At 36.4% G+C, this 13,709-nt stretch overlaps 1 protein-coding gene across 1 annotated transcript in view; it reads left to right on the forward strand.

The window, feature by feature from the left end:
* The first annotated feature begins 12,920 nt into the window (after positions 1-12,920).
* Positions 12,921-13,709, forward strand: part of trappc8 (trafficking protein particle complex subunit 8) — a 44,813-nt gene continuing 44,024 nt past the window's right edge. Inside the window, exon 1 of the mRNA XM_014017438.1 lies at positions 12,921-13,171. Coding sequence (XP_013872892.1) covers positions 13,015-13,171 — 157 coding nt within the window. The 5' untranslated portion in view covers positions 12,921-13,014. The remainder of the gene's footprint in view (positions 13,172-13,709) is intronic.

Genomic DNA, 13,709 nt, shown 5'->3' on the forward strand with positions numbered 1-13,709 from the left:
TAAAGCAAATAAGAAAGGTGAGGTGTTTTCTTTTTTTTTTCCCACCTGGAGCATGTGAGACGGTGAGTCATCAAACAAGAAATAAAAATATCTGGGGTGACAGCTAATGTCTTTCTGTGACCTGCCTGAACTCAGACTGAAGGTCAGACAAAGCTAAATGTCTGTTTGATTTTAAGATACAAATAATAATAATAATAATATGCTTATTTATATTACTTAATTGTATTATTATTTAGTTTTGTAAATTTTTTAAAATATATTTTAACACAGATGGGGCCATTTTATTTACACGCAAAGCATTCTGGGTAAATGATGACGTGGACAGGTCCTCGGTGTGAGTGATCTATATCCACCCTGAAGGTTAATCTTGGACAATATCTGATGATTGACTCTTTTAAATGAAACCAGAGAGCGTTGACAGAGAGGAGAAGGTAGAAATGACTCAGTCTGTAACTGAAAATATGGATGGAGGACAACAGAGCTGCTTCATGGAAGAAGAACCTCAGCTTAGACTGTTAGCTTTAGCGTTAGCTCCGATGCTATATTGCCTTATATGCATTAGCTCAGCGCTAGCACAACAAACAAGCTAAACTGAGGTCCTCCATCTATATTTTCAGTTACAGACTGAGTCATTTCTACCTTCTCCTCTCTGTCAACGCTCTCTGGTTTCATTTAAAAGAGTCGATCATCAGATATTGTCCAAGATTAACCTTCAGGATGGATATAACTCGCTAGCAGCCTCGCACTGATGACCTAGTTGATGTCATCATTTACCCAGAATGCTTTGCATGTAAATAAAATGGCCCCGTCCGTGCAGTATATTTTTAAACTTTTGGTTTAAAAATGATAAAAACTAAACAGCCTACAGTATTTTTACAGTCTTTATTTTACAGTTAAAATAAACATTTATCAAATAAACTCTAATGTTACAACTAATCGTGGATCCCTTTAAAGGCCTGCCTGTCCTTAAAGAAATGCATTTAACTCGCAACATTTTTACCATGTCAAAACTTGAAAATAACAATATGTGTTCACCTGAGATATTTCAAGATCTTTTCTGAGTGTTGTAAATGTCTCTGAGCTACAACCAAATAGTATTTTAGCTCAGTATCTGTAAAAGACTGAATCAGAGCCATTTTTGTGTTGGATGAAGTTGATTTTCGGTTGTGGCAAGCTTGAATTAGTTTGACTCTAACTGATAATGAGTTGGTCTGATGATTACATTCAATAATCAGTGGTTTCATTTATATTCAACCAGGGCTTAAATATTTTGTTAAAGAGGATGCATCATGGGCAGCTGTGTCTGAGTAGGGGAGTCCTCCTGTAGCCCGAGGGTTGCCAGTTTGATCCCCCATTCCAGCCGTCTCAGTCGTTGTGTCCTTGGGCAAGACACCACCTACCTTGCCTGCTGATGGTGGTCAGAGGGTCCGGTGGTACCGGTGCACGGCAGCCCTGCCTCTGTCAGTGTGCCGCAGGGCAGCTGTGGCTACAGTGTAGCTTACTGTCATCAATGTGTGAATGACTGTAAGTTTAAAGCACTTTGGGGTCTGGAGGGACTTGATAAGGTGCTAAATAATTTCAGTCCATTTACCATATCATAGAAAATCCACTTTTTAGCTGTTAAATACATTTTGCTGTGAGCTTGAGAGTCTCTAGGAGTGCAGAAAGGTTGAATTTTGTTTCTCTTGGTTCTGCAAAGATATCTTAATATTCTGTTTGGGTCATATTTTTAAACTTGTTCAGTTATGTCTTTTTCCTACGATGTAATCTGAACTATTATGTCAAATTATCTGCTAAGGTCTGGACTTACCAACTACAATTTGGTGGTCTTCATTCTCCTCTGGCTCTGGGTCAGACTCTGGCTCCAACATGTAAGGCTGGATGGACAAGTCTTCTGTTGTCATGTTTTAAATCATTTGTATCCAGTATATAGCAGTAAACCCCTCTATCAGAATGAACTGGTCTGGAAAATGGAGGGTGGTAGAGTGTGAAGTGCCACGTTTAGAGACAGCCTCAAAATGAGTTGATCTGAGACACACCTCAGAAAAGGGGGGCTTGTGGAGTTACAATAAGGAGGAATTCAGACCAAAGTATTGCAGTTCCACTTTATATAGACCCCAACTGAATGATTTAAATGTGTAAAGGAAAGATTTAAAAGCATCACACATCATGCAAATATTTTTTTAAAGTGTTAAGCAGAGATGCCACACAATAAGTAGAAGTTGGTTTATGTGTTGGGGGACGTCTCAGCCATCAGCACACCAAATTTTAACACAGTGTCAGTAAAATTCACTGAATTATAGCCATATCTGTGTTTTCTAATTTCAGTTGGCTGTGGCAGCTATCTTGAATTGGGTTGACTCCGTTATGTAATCAGTTGTAGAGACACATTTGGTCATTACTTCCTGAAAGTTTCATTAAGATCCATCCAGTGGTTTAAGAGATATTTTACTAACAGAAAAAGTTGACTCCAAATAGTTGAGGACAAATTTTCAAAATAAGATTTTTCACAATCCGTTAGTGGTTGTGTTTAAGGTTAGTGTTAGATATTACTACACAAAAAGTTAGATCAATAACTGTAAAACCGAATGAATTAAAATCATTTTTGTTTTTTCTAAGATCACATGGCTCTGGCGGCCGTCTTGCATTGAACTGACTCCAAAAGCAAATGAGTAGTATCTGTATGTCCAACGAATACTTTCTGAAAGCTGTATTAAAATCTGTCAAGTGGTTCATGAGTTATTTTGCCAACAGATACATAAATATAAGCATCATCAAACATCAATGTCCACCTTCAAATGTTGGTTAAAACAACCTGTCGATAATAAATTATTTTATAAAGCCCTACAGTGATTCCAGGATACAAACAAGTTACCAATAAATTAATAAAAATAATTTAAAAAAAGGTTTTGCAACAAATCAAAGTCAGTAGCACTGGATCACCAAGCAACGTCTGATGCATCAAATCAGAAAGTGGATCATGAATAAGTGATCATATTGAAGTTTTAAAGGGATCCTCGATTAGTTGTAACATTAGACTTTATATGATAAACATATACTTTAACGGTAAAATAAAGACTGTAAAAATACTGTAGGATGTTCAGTTTTTTTCATTTTTAAACTAAAAGTTAAAAATATATTACACGGACGGGGCCATTTTATTTACACGCAAAGCATTCTGGGTAAATGTTGACATCAACTAGGTCATCGGCACGAGGCTGCTAGCGAGCTATATCCACCCTGAAGGTTAATCTTGGACAATATCTGATGATCGACTCTTTTAAATGAAACCAGAGAGCGTTGACAGAGAGGAGAAGGTAGAAATGACTCAGCCTGTAACTGAAAATATAGATGGAGGACAACAGAGCTGCTTCATGGAAGAAGAAACTCAGCTTAGCCTGTTAGCTTTAGGGTTAGCACCGATGCTATCACCATACATATGCATTAGCTCAGCGCTACACATTCTCCTCTTGTCACTGAGGTCCTCCATCCACATAACAGAGAGAGGAATGCAAAATATGGATGGAGGGCCTCAGTTTAGCTTGTTTGTCGCGTTTGCGCCGAGCTAATAATATAAGGCAATATAGTGTGAGGGCTAGCGCAAAGGCTAACAGGCTAAGCTGAGGTTCTTCTTCATGAAGCAGCTCTGTTGTCCTCCATCTATATTTTCAGTTACAGGCTGAGTCATTTCTACCTTCTCCTCTCTGTCAACGCTCTCTGGTTTCATTTAAAAGAGTCGATCATCAGATATTGTCCAAGATTAACCTTCAGGGTGGATATAGCTCGCTAGCAGCCTCGCACCRAKGACCTAGTTGATGTCATCATTTACCCAGAATGCTTTGCGCGTAAATAAAATGGCTCCGTCGTGTTAAAATATATATTTAAAAAAAATTGCAAACTAAACAGCCTACAGTATTTTTACAGTCTTTATTTTACATTTAAAACAAATCTTTATCAAATAAAGTTTAATGTTACAACTGATTGTGGATCCCTTTAACTCAACTCATTCAATAAAAAAGTGAAGCAATTAAGATGTTAGGCACTTTATTGCATAAAATACCAAATCAAATATTCGTATTTACACAACCAATAACAATATTTGAAAAGCAAACATCTATGACTAAGTCATGATTAACTTATTAATGAAAGATGTAGGTTTGGCAGCATGTGAACAATGCTGAACATGACTTTTGACATGTTGTGCCGTCTCTCCTCTGAAAATATAAATCTATCAATGCGAAGAGTTTCAACTTTATGACTTGAAGGGACGTATATAATTATGAAAGCTGACACCTCGGAGCTGCAGGGTTCAAGAAACAGAAAAAAAAATGTTGTTCTCTGAGACAAAAAACAACTCTGCAATAAGACTTGGTGCCCTTGAGGTGAAAACCGGTCAAACAGGAAAACGTGCAAATACATAAACAAAGTCTGATGCTCTGTAACCCTGACTGAACAATTGTCTTTCCTCAGCTCACTAAATATGCTATGAATAATAAAAATGTTCAGTAATAAATAATAAAAGGCCTGCGGGCAATTCTGGTTAATGTGCTGAATACTGAAGTGTTTTCAACATTTACTGAATTGACATCTCTCAGGTTTGGAAGAAACAGAACTCAAAATGCAAACTCAACACAAGTAGCTAAATGAAAGAAGAACTTATTACAAAAATGGAAAACAAAAGGCTGATGTGGTGGCACCAAAAAATGACAGAAATGGTTGAGCTTGAAGAGAAGCTGAAGGAAACCAGACGTGGCCTGACACTCAGGCCGGGTCTGGCCAAAATTATATGCTTGATCAGGTGGAGCTTCTGTGGCGTGTTTTTAATGAGCAATACATCCAGCACATAGAAAGCTAAAGGAGAATGTATGATCTAAAGTTGTGTTAATCTACTCGTTATAGAGGAGCAGGTAGTTTACCCTGTTGAGTAAAATTAATCTATGAATCACAAGATACAAATAAACCTCATAAACCTTTGAGTTTTCTCTGCAGTAAATGTCTTTTGTGTATTTAGAACAATTTCAAGGTTGACGGATTGAATCCCACCCAAGGACCTTTCTGGTTAGTGTTTGCATGTTCTCTTCGTGCATGCATGGGTTTCTCCCATGGAGGTATTTATAACAGCTGGAGTGCTCAGAAACCACGCGACCTTGTGATCGGCTGGTGAAGCTAACGGCTAACGCAAAATGGTCAAGAGTCTGGATTTCCCGTTACTGTACATGTTGGTGACAGGACAGACAAAAAGCACTGATGTAGAAATTATTAAAACTAAATAATATTATTATTTTACAGTTTATATATGGATCTAATGTTTTAAATAATGTCTGTTATGGATTTACCAACAGAAGATAAACAGGAAAACGTCTCATTTCACAACACAAGTCAGCAGATTTGATCTTATAGCTCAATGTGATCTGAGCAGAACATAATGTAACAGTTTAAAATTAAAATAATCTTATAAAGTCCATGTACTCACTGTTATTTATTGAACTGGTTAACAGATATTAACTTGTGGAGCATATATACAGAGTTTAGCATTCTGCTGAATCAATTTAACAATTTAACACAAACTAATAAATATTACAGCTGATTTGTCTTCTGATTAATACTTAGACCTACAGAGTGTAAAATCACATTATAAATGGGAATATTTTTAGGTTCCTGTTAGAGGGGCCTGACCTGTTGGTTAGCTAATAGAGACAAGTTTCATCCTATAACAGGTATACAGAGAATATTTTCTAAGCAATGACTGGTAAATATTTATTATTATTCATGACAGTAAGAGAAATAATAAATATACTTTATTACTTGCTGAAGTCATCATTTTTCAACTAGCTAAGTCTAAGTTACAGGCTGACTTCAGGTCTGGTTTAGATCATTGTTATTTATAAATTGTATATTTTTCTGGTATAAATCTGTTGTTTTACATGATTGTTGAATGCAGTTAACATAATTATTAATTTATTGTAAAAATTTTTTACAGATAATTTGTGAAAAAGATCCAGTTCAGCTTGTTGTTTATCTATTGGTTACTATGGAGGCTGTGAGCTGTTGTCCTGTTTGGTCTGTTTCTGCTCCCCCATGCTGTCACAGACACTACCAGTGGACTGGATGGACAGGGCTCAGTCTAGTGATCTTATTCAAGTCTATGGTTTCACCCCACAGACCAAAAACATGAATTTTAGGATAATAGATCATTTTGCAGTTACAAATACTAGAGGAGCCTAACTCTTCAGGGTGGCTGCGAAAACATTATTGGAATTTGCGCAGATTTAACAAGCTCAAAAAGCAGATTTATATCTTAGCTATTTTACGCAGAATCTCACCTATGATCCTATAGGAAACTAATCAGTTTACAACAAATACACTGGAACTGTAAAACTGTGTAAATTTACCAGATGAATTTGTTCAATTCTACAGGCGTTTTCCCAAAAAAACATGCTAGCTTGGCCCGCTTCACACATGCACATTTGTAACAATTTTTAAAATGGTCTATTGGCAACTTCTTCAATATGACTGAGAAAGTTAGTCTCATTTGTCTCTATGTGTCCCTGTGATGGACTGAGACCTGTCCAGGGTGTCCCTCGCCCCTCGCACATTGATTTGGACCCCATGACCTTGAAAGGAAGAAGTGGATAAAAATGAATGAAAGGGTTGAACGATTATAATTATAGTTACATCTTTGTCGCCTCTAGTCGCCTACCACTTACTGCGTTTAGTTATGGTCCCCATTTTGACTCAGGGGTGACTCTAAAAATAAATCAATTCCACATTACTTTTTGAATTAATTTAATTATTTCTGCTGTAGTTTCTGTGTGAACAAACATTGTCCCCAACAACAACAACAACAAAAAAAGGTTTGTTTGGAGTCAGATGTCTTGGAGATGATGGACGGCTACCGCCACACCAAATTTAATCTTTGTAAAACAAAGAACACAGATTTCATTATAACAACAAATAAAAGAGGACTTATCCCTCATAGAGCAATATTTTCTGCCTGAGGTGTAAAACCGTGAGATCCAATTTTCTCCAAATTTTCCAAATATGGAAGAAAAAAAAAGCCAACACATTTTTTGCACCATGAATGCCAATTAAAGTAGAAGTGCCTATGGAGGATTTAAAAACCACATCAAAACTTTCCAGAGAATGAAAATAGAGTGACTAATGAGGGTAAACCCAGTTTGATCTGAGATAAAAGTGCTTCTAAGCACCTGGCGTCTAACTTTGCCAACATGTTTGTCAGAGCCTGGAGAATTAACAGATCAAAACTGAGTCAACAGCAGAATAGGCTGTTTGGCACTGGTGAAGATGTAGCAACTTTGTTTACCTAATCAACCCACGTACCAATGCATTTTTTTAAACCGACGTGGCCTTTCAGGTCAAAACAAACAGGCTCATCAACAGTTTAAGATTGATTGCCAGGAATCACTGTTACAGTAAATAATTAACTGACAAACATTCATTTTCTTAGTTTTTGTGCAATGTTTTTAACCAGTGACACAAGCTCATGTGACTGACCTGTAGAAAGGCTGGGGGCAGGATGAAACAGAAAGGTAAAAACATTAATGACTCCACAATCACTCACTGCCTGGTAAATTTTACAGGTTGTGTTAAATTGTGTAACCAGTTTGTCTTTTAAAAAAACGAAATCTACTGGTCATATAAAATATACTTATTTCAAATTAAGCAATAAAGCTATTTTTGTAATGCTGAAAAGCCTGAAGTAGGAAATAATTATTAATAATATTCTACCTTTAAAAGTAGCAACATGTAAAAGCTGCAACACTCAGTGAATACAGCATCAACAAAAGGTGAGTCTGAGTTCAAATAACAAAAATACTTGTAGATGTTTTGTTTTCTTTGCCTCAGTGAGTGAACTTGCACAACAGATTTGGCGGTTGTTCTTCGTCAGACATCTTTCCATCCCGATGCAACCTGGGTTTGAACCTGAGGCCTCAGAGACCATAGCACTGACCACATAGCTACCACTATGTTAAAAGTGTAAAATATGTAAAAGTAGTGTAAAAATGTGTAAAAGTGTAAAGTGGTGAGGCAGGAAGAAACCAAATTTTGTCCAATTAACACCTGAAAATCAGAGGTGTATGGCTTAAACTTGAAAATTGGCACGATGGCTCAGTGGTTAGCACTGACGCCTCATAGCAAGAATGTCCTGGGTTCCATCCCCGCTACACACCTGGGGTCTTTCTGTGCGAAGTTTGCATGTTCTCCTCATGCTTGTGTGGGTTTTCTCACCGGGTACTTCGATTTTCCCCACAGCACAAAAATACGTACAATACGTTGCCTTTGGACCCAGGTAAAAGAGATCTGCGAGCTCAATGGGATTTCCTGGTTAAATAACGATAAATAATAAAAGATGCAGTGGGGAGTTTTGAGAAAACCGTGGGTTTAGCCTGAAAATTTGAACAAGCACACCTTACAGGTCCCTCCCCTTGCTCCCTGCTGTGCTACAGCTCCTCCCTCCACAGCGGAGCCTGACGTGACCACACAGGATTATCATTAGGAAAATTCAGTGTTGTATAAAGTACCACAATGTGATACTTGAGTAAAAGTACAAGTATCTTCCAAAAAAATTTCTTTGGTAAAAGTTAAAGTCTCCTTTAGGAATATTGAGTAAAGGTCTTAAAGTATCTGATATTTTTTGCACTTAATATTAAAAGTAAAAGTATTGATTTAAAATGAGCAGTTAGATTTTCTGTAATGACATTTATTAGGAGGTGACCTCCCCAAATACTGCAGAAATGACTGTTGTATTAAAATAATTAATTTATGTTAAATTTAGGATGCATTAGTCCAGCTGTTTCAGTTTATATACATATATCAAGGAGGCCCAAACCTTTTCCCCAAAATGAAAATCTATCTGAGAGCTGCGGCCAAATGCAATAATATAATTCATGAAATACAAATACTTCTTAAGTACAGTCCTTTTATTTTAATAATTATGTCCTGCTGGACTGTGACATGATTTGTGTACAAACCTATACAGTATCAGAATTTTATATATTTATACTTCTCATTCAACTACAATTAAATTCACTCTATCTAGAAGGCAAAATTTGTATGGATAATATTTATTTTTTACAAAAACAAGCTGGAATGAAAACAAGCAAAAATGAAATAAAAGTAACAACTTTCTACTTCTTGCCTTTTTTAAAAATGTAAGTAGAAAGTACATATAATTGTTGGAAAATGTAAGAAGTAGAAGTAAAAAGTAGGCTGAAAAGTAATTAGTAAAGTAAAGTACAGATATCCAAAAATTCTACTTATACAGTAACAAAGTATTTGTACTTAATCACTTTACAACTCAGGGAAAAATTGTCAGTTTTCCTGTAATGTTAGGTTGTTTTTCTGCCATCACAGCAGCAGCACACTGACAATGTTGAACTTGAACAAATGAGGAGCTTTATTTTTCCACAGATTATCTGTCTCAGATTCTACTGTCAGGACAGTGAGTTTTCCAAATATGTAAAAAAAAATACATGTTCTTTTAAAAGTTATCTACTGCAGATCTGTAATTTTTTAAGTTTTAAATTTTTTTGTAAGTATTTTTTAAATCATAACCTTTACTTTTATTTTGTAACATTACAAACAAAGTGATACTTTTTACATCTTTACTTTAAATTTAACACATCATTACACGCTATGAATTTAAATATATACCCAAACTCTTCATGAAAGGTGTTGTTTGTACACGCTTAAAAAATAGTACTTTACACATTTTCTAAAAAGAATTGTAAATGTCTTTACATTTACTCAACTCAGTTTAAAGGAACCAGTCATAACTTGGCGGCGTAAAGCCAACGCTTCATTTCTTAGACTGCGTGCAAAAATACTTTTATTTTTACTTTTACAGTTTTATGACTTTTACTACTTTCTTTATCGGTGAAATTCCTTTTTACCAAAGTCATTTTCTGATAAGGTGTTTTTACTTTTACTTAGTTATTCTATTCAGATACTTTTATCCCTCTGCTGAAAGTGATTTTTGTTTCTGTATTTCAGTGATTCTCAACCTTGACTTATGTGCAGGTGGTAGCGTTAAAACTTTCAAAGTAAAATAAAAAAAAATTATTGGTTACATTCAAATGCAGATAAATACAGATAGATGGACTTTCATTCTGCTGCAGTAAAAATAAAGATGTTACAGCAGCTATAGTCTGGATCAGTCTTGGGAAAACAAAATCCAGTCTGGTACAAAAACAAGTAAAAAAATGCAGTTATTTCTGAGAAAAAAACAAGACTTACGTATAAATGTGGCTTTGAGACCAAGACCGATCTTGAGAACTATAACTCTTATTGAATCTCTGACACAGTTTGTTTAGTTTGATGCTGTTTTTCCAACTGAAACATCAGTGTTACCACGTGAATGTGTGAGGAGCATAGATTTGTTGCTAAGTTTCATCCTGAGGGATCGGATTGCAAACAGAATCTGCTAAATGAAGGGCTGAAAGGCCTGAATGCACGCTGAAAACCTTCAGTTTGTACATTTATTCTGCCTACATGTGATAGTCTAACCGCTCGCAGTAAAATCACCTGAGATAACAAGAAACAAATGAACAGTTTTACAGGCTCTGCGCCGACTCAAAGATCAGGCACCCAAAAACGTCCACAGAAGATGGAGGCTTAGTGTGAGTGACGCTTGGAGAGACGTTTCAGGCTAAAACAAGCCCAACTCAGGCTGTGGGAGAAAAATTATATGTGCAAATAATCCGAACCAGTTCTTCAAGAGGTTGGATCAGACACCCACTCCCCCCACAAGCCCACCAATCCTCGCTGTAGCCCCTCCTCTCTGCCTCTGCAGCACCTGTTTATTGACCAAGCCCCGTCTCCAAACTCAACACCACCGCTTCCGGCTCTCCTCCTGCAAGAAGTTCCATTATCCACACATCTGATCCAGGGTCCCTCCTCACGACACCACCCTGCCTCACGGTGAACTGAGTAACTCTCATGAGAAGATACAGACACAGCTGCAGGGCCAGGTGGCACATAAAGTACTGTACAAATCAAATGTGCTGCATTGTGGAATACATCGTCAGCTTAAAGGGACAGTCTGGTCATGTTTTAACATGATGTTCTGTCAAATAGTTAATACCCTGTTAGACGAGTCATAGAGCACAATGTATGGCAAAATGGGTAAAAAGTCCTCTACCAGGATAGAGAAATCACCTTGTTTTGTTGCTTTTTTATTTGTTAGTTTTTCAGGCCTATAAATCAATAAAATGACACCAGTGTGAGAAGGCAACATGAGCACATAATAAACTTCTAGATTTTCCTGTGACAACCTTTGTTTTCTTTGTTGCTGTTTTCTTAACTGAACGTTTGTGTTAAAAAAAAAAACGTATTTTTGCGCACAACAGTGTGCTTGTGTCTTTTACTAAAGAAGCATTGGATGAATTTGGTGGAAACTTGCAGAAAGTAAAAAAATAAAAATAAAAAATTTAATTAAATATGCTGCTAAAATTTTATGTGGTAGCAGTCAAGAGTCATTCTCAACACAAAGGCCTAATCTGAATGTAACACGGAGCGATGTTAATGGGATTGTTTATGTCCTGATGCATCTCTGTAATCCAGGTAAAAAAAAAAAAAAATTGTATMGGTCTTCTGGACGGGTTCTTCTCTAATGAAACGTTTCGTCTCTCCTCCAAGAGACTTCTTCAGTCTGAGAGTTTCAGGCAAAATTCAGGCTTTTAAGCACTGCCTCCATGTGACTGATACTCACATCACTTGAGATTGTTTATATGTGTTTTCAAGGATGAACTAAATTGGCATAACCTCTGTCATATCTCAACATAAGTTGTGGATGATACTGAGGATGATGATTACATTTTCCAAACTTGTTTTCTTGTTGGACAAGTTCTGTTTCATAAACATGAAGTGCCAAAATTTAATCATTTGAAAAGAAAAACCTAAAACATTTTAAAAACACTACCTACCTCCAGAGTTGTAAAGTAACTAAGTACAAATACTTCTTTACTGTACTTAAGTAGAATTTTTGGGTATCTGTACTTTACTTCAGTAATTATTTTTCAGCCTACTTTTTACTTCTACTTCTTACATTTTCACACAGTTATCTGTACTTTTTACTCCTTACATTTTTTAAAAAGGGAAGAAGTAGAAAGTTGTTACTTTTATTTCATTTTTGCTTGTTTTCATTCCAGCTTGTTTTTGTAAAAATAAATACTATCCATATAAATTGTGCCTCCTAGATACAGTGAATTTAATTGTGGTTGAATGAGAAGTATAAATATATAAAACTCTGATACTGTATTAGTTTGTACACAAACAAATCATGTCACACTCCAGCAGGACATAACCATTAAAATAAAAGGACTGTACTTAAGAAGTATTTGTATTTTATGAATTAATATTATTACATTTGGCTGCAGCCCTCAGATAGATTTTCAATTTGGGGAAAAGGTTTGTGCAGCCTTGGTATATGAATATAAACTGAAACAGCTGGATGACTGCATCCTAAATTTAACATGAATTAATTATTTTAATACAACAGTCATTTCTACATTTTTGGGGAGGTCACCTCCTAATAGTCATTACAGAAAATCTAACTGCTCATTTTAAACCAATACTTTTACTTTTAATACTTAAGTACAAAACATATCAGATACTTTAAGACTTTTACTCAAGTAATATTCCTAAARGAGACTTTAACTTTTACCAAAGTAGTTCTTTGGTAAGATACTTGTACTTTTACTCAAGTATTACTTTGTGGTACTTTATACATCACTGCCTACCTCAAACAAGACTGTTTTACCTGCTTATTTATCTACCCATTCCTGCATTATTTCTACTTTATTCGGTGCGTGGTCTGCAGCGTCCTCTAGTGGTGAAAGGCGGCGGTAACGTGGTCACGCCAGCGTCGCGTGACGTCTGGAGTCTTGACAGGAAGAAGGTCGGCAGTTCCAACATGGCCGCCGCCTGTTAAGTTTTGAAGCAGTGGAACAGCCCGAGTTCGTGGTGAAGAGGGGTTTACGTTGTTTGTCCAACATGGCCCAGTGCGTCCAGTCCGTACAGGAGTTCATCCAGGACTCGTTTGTCCCGATGGTAGCCGTGTTAAGCAGTCAAGAAGCGGAGACAGTGTCCCGCAAGAACAACCTGAATTTTGCTGAGCTGCTGAGGCCTTTCTGCAGACTGACATCTGAAGGTATGAACGACTGCTCACTTTCAATTCCCTTTCTGACAGAGTCACAGCACAACCTTTGTTCAGTGGTATGACTTTACCCGAACCAAGCTGGTTCTGATGTTTACTGTTTGTTTGCTAGCAGGCATTAGCACAACCGGCTATTTATTGACAATTATACCGTAATATATGGGTTACAGGAGCAGGTAATTACCTCCACCTCCTAAGGTGAAGGCGGACGATAATGTTTCTGCTCGTAGGTTTTGTATGTGTGTCTGTTGGTCATTAAAATACCTCACACAACTTGCAGAAAGCAACCTAATCACTGGTTGTACCTCTTCAGTAGAATAACTTCGGCAGCTAACAACAGAACATCTTTTTATCTGAATTCCAGTTTTATTTATGAAATATATTGAAAAATATGAAGACCTGTATGAATTACTAAGGGAATTATCCACCAATGCATGCTAATCCTAAAATATATTATCCCTTGTTAATTGTTTATTTCTTTACATTTTTTTGTTCAGTTATTATTATTTTTTTCTGTATTGTATTTATTTAC

Source organism: Austrofundulus limnaeus, unplaced genomic scaffold (assembly GCF_001266775.1).
Source record: "Austrofundulus limnaeus strain Quisiro unplaced genomic scaffold, Austrofundulus_limnaeus-1.0 Scaffold168, whole genome shotgun sequence".
Classification (NCBI taxonomy): domain Eukaryota; kingdom Metazoa; phylum Chordata; class Actinopteri; order Cyprinodontiformes; family Rivulidae; genus Austrofundulus; species Austrofundulus limnaeus.